Source organism: Odocoileus virginianus, chromosome 25, assembly GCF_023699985.2.
Source record: "Odocoileus virginianus isolate 20LAN1187 ecotype Illinois chromosome 25, Ovbor_1.2, whole genome shotgun sequence".
NCBI classification, from domain to species: domain Eukaryota; kingdom Metazoa; phylum Chordata; class Mammalia; order Artiodactyla; family Cervidae; genus Odocoileus; species Odocoileus virginianus.
The window spans coordinates 21,051,054-21,063,417 of record NC_069698.1 but is presented as its reverse complement, the minus strand read 5'-3'; the positions used below and the strand labels follow the sequence as shown (position 1 = coordinate 21,063,417).

At 36.3% G+C, this 12,364-nt stretch overlaps 1 protein-coding gene across 3 annotated transcripts in view; it reads left to right on the top strand.

The window, feature by feature from the left end:
- CADM2 (cell adhesion molecule 2) overlaps nt 1-12,364 on the top strand; it is a 1,205,421-nt gene that overhangs the window by 1,020,895 nt on the left and 172,162 nt on the right. For all 3 annotated transcript variants that reach the window (XM_070455054.1, XM_070455053.1, XM_070455055.1), the window contains 2 exons: nt 1,738-1,890; nt 4,294-4,431. In XM_070455054.1, coding sequence (XP_070311155.1) covers nt 1,738-1,890; nt 4,294-4,431 — 291 coding nt within the window. The remainder of the gene's footprint in view (nt 1-1,737; nt 1,891-4,293; nt 4,432-12,364) is intronic.

Here is a 12,364-nt window from a genome sequence, read left to right as displayed (position 1 = left end):
CTGATGCGAAGAGCTGACTCATTTGCAAAGACCCTGATTCTGGGAAATATTGAGAGCAGGAGGAGAAGGGGAGGACAGAGGTTGAGATGATTGCATGGCATCACTGACTCAATGGACATAAGTTTGGGTAGGCTCTGGGATTTGGTGATGGACAGGGAGACCTGGCGTGCTGCAGTTCATGGGGTCTCGAAGTGTCCACGACTGAGCGACTGAACTGAAATGAACTGGGTCCTAGAATCCCTAACCAGTCCTGTGTCCTCTTCCTACTTTTCAAATTACTCCTTTAGTACCTCTTGCCTAGTTACTGATTTTATAGCTGTATTTAGAGGAAAATATAATGATATTTAAACTTTTTAATGATTTTCCCAAAATGATCTAAAAGGAGCATAAATCAGCAAGTTGTTAAGAGATCTTCTGTGAAAACAAGTGTTCTGTGTAAGAAAAGGTGATTTGAACCAAAGTATATTTTAAACCCTGGTGGCTCAGACAGTAAAGAGCCTGCCTGCATTGTGGGAGACCCAGGTTCGATCACTGGGTTGGGAAGATCGCCTGGAGAAGGGAATGGCAACCTATTCCAGTTCTTACGTGGAAAATCCCAGGGATGTAGGAGTCTGGTGGGCTACAGTCCATGCGTCTCAAAGAGCCAGACACAACTGAGCGACTAACAACAGCAACAAAACAAATACTACAGCAGAGGCAGAAACCAATCAGAGCAAAAAAATATCAGGTAGCCTCTGGGTGGACCTCTCTAGTGTCTCAGCGATAAAGAATCCACCTACCAATTCAGGAGACATGGGTTCGATCCCTGGGTCCAGAAGATCCCTTGCAGAAGAAAATGGCAATCCACTCCAGTATTCTTGCCTGGGACATCCCGTGGACAAAGGAGCCTGGCAGGCAGCAGTCAATGGGTTCACAAAGAGTCACACAACTTAGCAACTAAACAACCACAACAACTCCCTGGGTCCTTTTCAGCTGAAAGTAAGCTCTGGATTAAAAAATAGTTTGACAGGTGTCTCTACTGCAGAGAAACTTTCAATATGCTTAGGTTCATTGTTGGTTTCCTAGAAGGAAATGAGCAGTCGTAGTTTTCCCAATTTTGTCTGTGCACAGAAGTTAATGATTTTGTTTATAGCTTTTCTTGGTACTGGCAACTCATGAAAGACTTTGTGAAGGAAAGCCATTTTTATCACCATCAATATCTACATCATCCAAAGCATCATATATACTAGATCCAATCATTTAATTAAAAAGTTGTTTCTGAGAACATTAAGGAACACAATTCTACTTTGTAAAAAAAAATCTGATTTAAAAATTCAGTATATGTAAACATTACTTTAAAATGTTTTAGGAAACAATATTTAGACACCCTCATGGCCAGGAAGTCTTCTCTGATAGCTCAGTTGGTAAAGAATCTGCCTGAATGCAGGAGACCCCAGTTCGATTGCTGGGTCAGGAAGATCTGCTTGAGAAGGGATAGGCTACCCACCCCAGTATTCTTGGGTTTACCTTGTGGCTCAGCTGGTAAAGAATCTGCCTGCAGTTGGGGGACCTGGGGTCAAGCCCTATGTTGGGAAGATCCCCTGGAGAAGGGAAAGGCTACCCTCTCCAGTATTCTGGCCTGGAGAATTCCATGGACTGTATAGTTCATGTTTGCTATATATTGTGCTAAAAGTATGTGGTCTTACAGGACTTTGTCTACTGTTGTAATTCACATTTTCAATATTTTCTTTTTTCCAGCCTTAAGAGACAATAGAATCGAGCTGGTTCGGGCTTCCTGGCATGAACTGAGTATCAGCGTCAGTGATGTCTCTCTGTCTGATGAAGGACAGTACACCTGTTCTTTATTCACAATGCCTGTCAAAACTTCCAAGGCCTATCTCACTGTCCTGGGTAAGTGCAAGAGACTTACACTATATGATCACAAGCCAGAGAGATGCATACAGATATAGCAACATGATTCAATAATAAATCTCCACTTTGAGGATTATCAAAAGGCTTTTAAAAAACTCACAGTCATTTCCCCCATTTCGCAAATAGGTACAAAGAGGTGTGAAGGTTTGTAGGAGTTCCTAAGAGCACACAGCCATTTTGTTTCTTAGCCAGCGATAGATAACAGGTTTTTTGATTTTTCAGCTAAGTTCCTTTGTGTCAAATCAGCCCTTTAGTGTATGTATGGTGCTCCTTTTATAAAGGGATAGAATAATGAGCATAATGAAGTCAATGTGTCTATGAGTACTCCTCCATCTTATCATCAGTCACCTGATGGGCTCCTCCTAATATCTTTTGACTTCCAAACATGACCCCTTTGTTTATCTAAGTACATTTAAATGACCCTGACATTTCTATTTGTCTTCTTGCTTTTTAACTTTGTACTTTTCTAGATTGCTGAATGAAATACATTGCGTTGCTTGTGTATGCAGTTTGCAACTTCTGTGTTTTTATTCTCTAAGTATTGAGCCATTTTTTCTAAAGGTTATGGTGACATCAGAAAGCAATACATTCATAGTGTTTCTGGGGAAATAAAGTTGCAGCTCAGAGCTCTGTGATTCCACAGACGTCAGTGGCCCAATCAGCTGAAATTGCTGCAGTTCATTGAAACACACCTGTGTACTGAACAAGTTAGAGGAATTTAAAGATTGATTTTTTTTTTTGCCTCAGTTTGCCTTCCTTTTTTTTTTGATAGATAAAAGCATAACAATGTATTTAAAGTAACTAATGCATGCTGGGTTTTTTTTTTTTTTTTTTTTTTTTTGGTTTAGAATATTAAAGTTAATCCAACTAGTGAGTTTGTTTTATGCATAGGATATGAAATATGTTTCTTTGCAAGTCCCACTGGGACTATTGTATAAAAATCTTCACAAGTTTGCCACTAAGGACAAAATATATCCATTAAATGGAGTATTTCAGGATAGCAGATGCCTAAGGTTAATGCATTGTTCTGTAGAGAGCCAACTTGAGACCCCAAGAAATAGGCAATTGCCTACTTTCAGTTTATTAAATGGTAATGTGATATAATTTTTTTAAGCAGTATGAAGGTGAACAGAATAAATAAATAAATAAATAAAGCTAGCCAGCTAATGAAATATGTCAATTTGTCATTTATCTTTATTGTTCTTGTTGTTCTTTTAGTTTGCATTTCTTTTATTGATGACTTCCAACATTCTTACATTTTATTCTTTTCAAACTTTGAATTAAATAGTACAATAAAGAAGCTTCCAGCCTGCCTTTTTTATTGAACACTTTTAGAAGAAATTTTAATAAATCTCTATCATGACAGCAGAATATTATTGCCTCTAAAATGTGTAACATTCTATTATTTAAGTCATCCATGTCTATCTCTGAATATTAGCTTTCTGTTTATTCACTGGATGATTTGGACTAGAAAAGGTAATAAGTGGCTAGCATTAACTAGCATTAAAAATATTACATATCATGTGCCACAAAACTATAATTGCATTTCTAATACAAATGACATCAAGAGACATTCTTTCCCTCAGAAGAATAAGAATAATAAGTATAGTTGCAATTATTGATGAATCCCTTATTCCAAAATGCATTTTCTAAAAAAATGTATACAGAGAAAAACAATATCTTTTAAGGTCTAAGAATTATGAAGTCAGGAATGAAAAGTGCTATTGTGGTTAAATCACAGTTTGCTAAAGAATGAAGAAATATGGTTTGCTGATTTTTTTTTTCCTGATGCAAGCAATCTACCTTCTTAAACAAATACAGTGGTAAATCTTAAGATACATTGAATGGTTGTTTTTAAGATTTACAAAGAGTATTTTTGCTGGTAAAATTTAATTAAAAAAAACTACTTGGAATTAAATGCATTTTAAATGCTTTCTGGATAATATACACACATATGCATATTTACACAGACACATACATATGTATTTGCATGTATATATGTTTATATGTTGTTGTTGTTGTTGAGTCACTAAGTCGTGTCCAACTCTTCTATGACCCCATGGACTGTAGCTCACCAGGCTCCTCCTTCATGGGATTCTCCAGGCAACAGTATTGGAGTGGGTTGCCATTTCTTTCTCCAGTATATATGTGTGTGTGTGTGTGTGTGTGTGTGTGTGTGTGTGTGTATAAATAAAACATATATACTATATATTTTAAGTAACTTTTATTATATAACAGTTTTTATTATTGTATTTTATTTTATTTTTCTTGACTGAAGTTATTGTTGAACATCCAGTTTGGCTTGTTTGCAAAAGTAATAGTCATGAAAACAAATCACCATTGGAGATTAATGTTCATTTCATCCATTTGCCTACATTTCAGGTGTTCCTGAGAAACCTCAAATTAGTGGATTTTCATCCCCAGTTATGGAAGGAGACTTGATGCAGCTGACTTGTAAAACATCTGGTAGTAAACCTGCAGCTGATATAAGATGGTTCAAAAACGACAAAGAGATTAAAGGTAAGGATGGGGGGAAAAGTCTCCTAATCCACATTAATGTACTGAAACTGTCACGAAGTGTTAGATCCACAGAGTTTTACATTTCCTTTTTCAAATGTAGTCAGTTTCTGATTAAGTGTAATTTGAACCAGATTTACCTTAAATTGGGTAATTTTACAAGGTATGTTAACACTATTTCTGTGTGCTCCATTTTTCTCTCATGTAAAACAGTTTTAGAATGATATATATCTAGTGGGAAAGTTGGAGAAATAAATGAGTTAATATACAAAAGCCACAGAGGTTTGTGCTTGACAATAGTAAGGGCTAACTATTTGTTAGATGTGGCCATTTTAGAACTCATCTATAGTATTTATAGGCAGAGAAATTCCATGAATTATTTCTTCAACTTGGTGGTTCTGAAAATACAAATTTCTGAGAATAAAACTAGCTAAACATTAATAAATTTGTTTTTCAGTAGTTCTCACAGAGGGCAAAAAATGTACTTGTCTCAGTAAAAATGCATAGAAATGTAAATGTTAACCATAGTTCTGCTCCTTCATGCCCTTAAACACACACGCACACATATGCACACACTCTTTTAAGGTGGAATAAGTTTACAGAGGAGATGGCTATTAAGGTTAGTAGTGATTTTTCTTTTTTACCCCACATGCACATATCTCGGACCTGATATCATATGTCTGTTAAAACCCAATTATATATATATATATATATTTTTTTTTTTTTTTCCCCAAACAAGGAACTATCTGTAATATATCCATAATCACTGTCTTTGCTTTAAAACATTTAGTAAATACATTTTATTGGACTAAATTTAGAGAAATATAAGCACCCAATTCACAAGTCAGATACATCACTTTGCTAAATTAAACTTGCTCTTATAGTCTGCCAGGGCTCAGGACCATTCATTTTAATTCTACCCTTAGGGTTTATTTGTTTATGTATGTGTATTAAATGTCTGGTCTTGATTAGAGCTTTTCTAAATGAACCCTCTACACTGCTCCCAGAGTTATCTTAGTATGACAAGGCTCTAATCGAGCCACCTTTTCTGTATAAGGATTTCTGATTGAAAGTCCTAACCTGGAGGATAAGTTTAAAATCCGATTTCTTTGGCCTATAAGAAAGCTCCAGGCAGTGAATTCTTACAAATTAGATACTTTTCTATGTGAAAGACTCAGTTTATCCTACAATGTTCTTCTTAAATACTCTCCTTCAGTTAAATTATTACCTACATGCATCCTTTTCTGAATTCTGACATTAAATTAGTTAGTAAATTAGTCAACTTCTCCTAATTTCTTACTGTTTTGTGTTTTAGATAAATATACCCTCAGGGAAATCAGAGACTAACATACTAATCATTAATATTGATTGATTGTTTTTTTTTTAAATTGTAGCCTTATGAGAAATGCATGGTATTTTCATAAAAATATTTTTATAAAATATCTTAATTTTTGACAAATTTGGCATCTGCTCTGAATACTGAATTTGCTCATAGACTAAGTAGAGAGAGAATATTTGTTTATATACAAAAACATGAAGTTTTGATCTTATAAGCACCATAGTCCAAAATCATCTGAATCAAGACTAGAATGAAAATCAAGACAAAACTGTATACAGAATCAGCATAGACTCTATGCTTGGTCCAAAAGTACTGAAGCTTTCTTTTTCCTATTCTCACCAGTGCATGGCCATTAACAGAGCATTTGTTGTTCTTATACTTGCATTTGTTTATATAGCTTTTTATTTGTTTATGACTCTTCTTTTGCATGCTTAAATAGTTTGTTTACACGATGACACAGTGAACTTCCTGAGTCCTCTAAGCTGTTTTAATAGGAGTATATGCAAATTATGCTGTATGCAGTACTTGATACAGAGTGCACATTCATTACTATTGCTTGCTCTCTACCTAGGGAGTGGAAATATACTCTAAAATCCCTCAGCAGACATGTCTCCCTAAAAGGAGTGTTCCATCCTTATCTTGCATTCTTGTCTTTTCAGAAATCAGAATTTGACTCCCTATTACCATATAGCAATTTTTACTACAATATTACTTGAGACATTTTATAAAGACACTCCCTAGTGTAAAGAAAGGGAATAGAGAGGCTAATCAAACCTAGCTAAATTCAATTCAATAAGAAATTGTTAAAATATCTCCCAACTAGAATTATGGCACATGAGTGAATATACAACTAAAGAAAACAAGAACTTTGACCTGGAGATGTTTAAGATGACTTTGGTATGATAAAACCAGATATGAGGAATATTTTCCTATAAACAGGAATGTGTAACATCATGTACAATAAATCCCAAAGTAGTTATATTGTGGGGGGGAAAGGATTATTTTCCATATGTTTTAACTAAGCATTGACAAGTTCAACATATTGACTCGGTGTTAAATTTCAAACTCTATTTAAGAGTTATGAGCATTAAAAGTGACTTCTGATTTCAGGAGGAGTCATTTCTCTATACATTGTTTTGCCATTATTCTCTATCATATGAATTCAATTACCAAGTTTCTAGAGGAAAGTTGCTTCACACTCTTACCTGATCACATTTTCTTGGCCAGGCTATTTCTATATTAGATTATAGAGCCATGGTCCTTAAACTTTAGCAGGTACCATCATCACCTCCAGGGCCTGTTAAATCTCAGGTTATAGGGGTCTGACCCCAGTTTTTCTGATTGAGTAGGTATGAGTTGGAACCCAAGAATATATATGTTAAGCAATGTGTTGAATTTGTGAGTGATGATGATGATCCTGTTTGGGGGCCACATTGCCACAAAGAACATAATGTTGAGAAGTATTAGTAACATACAGAAGTCTTGCCTCTGTCTTTGAACTTTAGTTTCTCAGCCAGTAAATGAGGATTATAAAACTTGCCTCAAAGTACTATTGTAGGGATTTTATACAAACCAACTTGTATGACAAAACTTGACAGTATATTAAAAACCAGAGACATCGCTTTGCCAACAAAGCTCCATACGGTCAAAGCTATGGTTTTTCCAGTAGTCATGTATGGATTTGAGAACTGAACCGTAAAGGAGGCTGAGTGCCAAAGAATTGATGCTTTCAAATGATGCTGCTGGAGAAGACTCTTGAGAGAAGGGACTCTCCCTCTCCAAGGGAGGACAGCAAGGAGATCAAACCTAAAGGAAATCAATCCTAAAGGAAATTAACTTGAATATTCATTGGAAGGACTAATGTTGAAGCTGAAGCTCTAACACTTTGGCCATCTGAGGCAAAGAGCCAACTCATTGGAAAAGACCCTGATGCTGGGAAAGACTGAGGGCAGAACAAGGGGGCAAGCAGAGGATGAGATGGTTGGCTGGCATCACCAACTCAATGGGCATGAATTTGAGTGAACTCTGGGAGATAGTGAAGACACAAAGAGACCTGGCGTGCTGCAGTCCAGAGGGTCACAGACATGACTTAGTGACTGAAGAACAATGATATGTATAAAGTATTTTCATAGTATAAGGAATCACTGCATATCATTTAGATATTATTGTTATTATTGCTATCATTATTATTACTACCTTGAGCAAACCATGATTGATGAGCTGTAACAATCCCTGAATTAGTTCTAGAAATATAACCAAAACAGAATTACTTCTTTAAGGTATTCATTTTGGGGGGATGGACATATAAACATAAAATCTAACAGGTACAGTAATAGAATTATGAGCTGGCTAGTTTTTTGTACAAAACAAGAAGCAGAAACAAGCCCTACTTTGTGATAGAGGTAAAGACAAGTGTTCATTGATGTATATTGGTACTCAGTAAATGTCTGTTAAATAAATAAGTGGATCTTAAGGGATGAATGGAATTCACCATATGGTTTGTGGGTAAAAGTAGGTGGTAGAGCATTCTAAAGAAAGGAACGGTGTCCTTATGGAGAGTAAAAAGAATTTGATTGTTTGAAGGAACTGCAGCTTTCTGAGTGATACAGACATGAGAGATAAATGGGAAGATATGGAACAATTAAATCATGGATATTTTATTTCAGATTAAGGAGCTTGAAGTTTATTCTGTAGGCTGTGATGAGACATTTTTTGCCATATGCTTTGAACAGTGAAATGAGCAAGCATAATTTTCTTCTAACTGTTTTCCCCCCCTATAAGTCTGACTCAGAAATCCTTTGGTGCCTCTGGGCAACTCTGTATGCAAAACTGCAGGGAGTTTCACTGTAGCTTTTAATCTTCTGTGCAGCTTTGAAATCTGAATATTTGCCATTTAGTATAGGGGAAAAAAAAATGTGTATTGCTTTCCTAAATCTGTCAGCATCCTGAGAACTTATATAAACTTTCCATTTCATGTATAAGTTTAGTAAGTTCTCATTTGAGCAGTTGTCATCATAAAATCTTAAGATTTTCTTTTCCAGCCAACTAGTTTTACATGAATGTGTTAGGCAGAATTCTATGAGACCCTCCGTGACCCACATTTTTGTATCATCTTTTCCCTTGGAGTGTAGAAAGAACTTGTGAAGACATGCGATATCACTGCCTTGATCATGTCACCTTACATGGCAAAAGGGGTTTTACAGATACAGTTATGGGTCCTTTTTGAGTTCATCAAAGTTAGATTATCAAGGGAAGCCCAACACAATGAGTTAAGGCCTTTATAAAAGAAGGAAGAATCAGACATTCTCCTCCTGGCCTGCTGCTGCTGCTGCTAAGTCGCTTCAGTCGTGTCTGAATGTGCGACCCCATAGACGGCAGCCCACCAGGCTCCGCCATCCCTGGGATTCTCCAGGCAAGAACACCAGGCCTAGAAGACCACAAAGAGTTATGTGTGAACTGACTGTAGGGGCCATGTGACAAAGAATCGTGGTGACCTCTGGGAGCTGAAAGTCGTTCCTGAATAACAGATAGTGAGAAAATGGAGACCTTGGACATACAGCATCAAAGAAGTAAATTTGCCAGCAATCAGTAAGTTTGTAGAGGATTTGAAACTTAGATGGGAATCACAGCCTCAGCCAGAACCATGATTTCAACCTGGTGACACTGAGAAGAGAATCACGTTAAGTGTTATCTGGACTCATCATCCATAGATATTGTGAGATAATAATACTGTTTTATGACACTAAACTCGTCATGATTTATTATGCATCAGTAACAGGAAGCTGATATCTAGAAAGGCAGAATGATTTCTCATAGTCGTATATCTGACAAAGACTGAGCTTGAATATTCTGATTCTAAGACCCAGTACTTGAGTCTGGGAAGAAAGCTGAAGGCTAGAAGAATATTTAAGGGACATTTGAAGAATGAACTAATATGGCCCTAGAATAATGGATGAGATGGAATTTTTTAAATGGATGGATTTAAGAGAGAAGACAAATTTCACGTGAACTTGGTGAATGAATCTGGGAGAAGGAGCAAAAGCAAGGATCAGAGACAACTTAATGTGGATGCCTGAGTGACTTTGTTAGTCAACATGTGGAAATAAGGCACTAGCAGAAATTACTTCAGAAATAAATGATGATATGTTTATAATTTGAGACTGAAATAACTATATAAAATCTAAGAGTTAAGATTAGTAGGCTTTTGGAGTTAGGTGATTTATTATTAAGAAGGGAATTTTTACAATACAAAGGTCTGCCATCTCCTAATAAAGGACACTTTTAGTTTTAGCCTTTTTAAATAATCACCCTTTTTCTCTGCATCACATTCCCAATAAAAACCCACTCAGGTCATTCTGACCCTGAGAATCTTGCTATGTTTGCTCTGCATATCCGTCAAAGTCTAACTTTGTGGGGAGTCACTGAAGCTTGTCAGTTCCTAATAGTATTGCCTGCATTCTCCAAGTGTTATTTTACTTATTAAACAACACTTGTTTCAAATGTTGGACCATCAAGTGTAAGCTGATTTCAGCTGTGTTTCCCTGTGTGAACAGGGATTTGATGTACACTTTAAATGTTAATCAAAAATAATGCCACAGCTCATTTTTCAAGTTGGCTACATATAGTGTAATTGTACTATAAGCTACTAAGTAAATAATTTTTCAGCATTTGGAAACATGAGAGCGAATTTCTGAAAGCTGTGTTTCTAAAAAAGTAGCCTTAAAACAGCTTAAATTAGAATCACTTCAGGTACAGTTAGAAAAATGCAGATTCCTGGTCTCAATGAAGACCTTTAAAATCAGAATTCCTGTTGTCAAACCCAGAAGTGCTAATATTTATGAAGTACCTCTGGCTCGGCTGGTAAAGAATCTGCCTGTGATGCGGGAGACCTGGGTTCAATCCCTTGGTTGGGAAGATCCCCTGGAGAAGAGAAAGGCTATCCACTCCAGTTCTGGCCTGAAGAATTCCATGGACTATCCATGAGGTCACAAAGAGTCAGGCATGACAGAGTGACTTTCACTTCACTTCACTTTACTTCTATTGATCCTTAGGCTCACTATAATTTAAGAATATATAAGATTAGAAACCAGCTAGCCAACTATTAATTGATAGTTAAAGAAAGAAAGAGAGGAGACCTAATCCACTAAGTTTAGAAAATGATTTGCTATTCTGTGTTCTTTATGGATCTATTCTTAGAAGGAGATTCTCTAAAACTAAATGTACTTTAGTACATTTCTGAGAATAACTGTAAAAGTTCCATTAGCCAATATTTTAGCAGTATTCTTTGGCTGGGTGATTTTTCAAATTTGTGTTTCTTGCTTTGAACTCTGTGGACTCTACTTTGAGAAATGGTAGGCTATATATTTAATTTAAATACTCTCTCTGGTATTGTAAAACTAGTTTTGGCCTAATGCTTCATTTAATGTCAGTTGCACAAAACCTTAATTTAAATGAGTGAAATATTAACATATTATACAGAGATTGTGAATTCCCTGGAGCTAAACACAAAAGAAAATAAAAGGGAAATATCTGTGTGCCCTGAGTTTAAAGCCCCTGTATCATGTAGGATACGGATTAATTAAAAGTGTTGCCATTTAAACTTACAGTGTACACCATCAGTTCAGTTCAGTTCAGTTCAGTTCAGTTGCTCACTTGTGTCCAGCTCTTTGAGACCCCATGGACTGCAGCATGCCAGGCCAGGTCTCTGTCCATCACCATCTCCCAGAGCTTGCACAGACTCATGTCAATCAAGTCTGTGATGTTATCCAACCATCTTATCCTCTGTTGTCCCCTTCTCCTCCTGCCTTCAATCTTTCCCAGCATCAGGGTCTTGCGCAATGAGTCAGCTCTTTGCATCATGTGGCCAAAGTATTGGAACTTCAGCTTCAGCATCAGTACTTCCAAAGAATATTCAAGGTTGATTTCCTTTAGGATTGATTGGTTTGATCTCCCTGCAGTCCATGGGACTCTCAAGAGTCTTCTCCACCACCACAATTCAAAAACATCAATTCTTTGGTTCTCAGCTTTCCTTATAGTCCAACTCTCACATCCATATGTGACTGCTGGAAAAACCATAGCTTTGACTAGATGGACCTTTGTCAGCACAGTAATATCTCTGCTTTTTAATATGCTGTCTAGGTTGGTCATAGCTTTTCTTCCAAGGAGCAAGCATCTTTTAATTTCATGGCTGCAGCCACCAACTGCAGTGATTTTGGAGCCCAAGAAAATAAAGTCTCTCACTGTTTCCACAGATAAATGAATTTTTGAGTTTTTTGTTTGTTTAAATTTACCACTTTGAAAGTGTCCTTACCATTTAAATCTGGATCATTCTGGACCCCATATTAAATCAGAAAAAGAAATAGCATTGGTAATACCTGTAAGTGAGGCATGTGTGTGTACATACAACTTGGGGTTTTCTAAACACTGTTGATTATATTAGCTCAAGATTCTCTCAAGATACAATGAGAAACATAAGGCATCTTTATGGAAAAAGATAAAACAACTATTTCATCTGAGTGTGAATAGCTAATGAAAGCAAATGATAACCAACAATCTTTGAGAAACCTTTCCTTTTTAAAATTTCTTATTTTTTTTAAA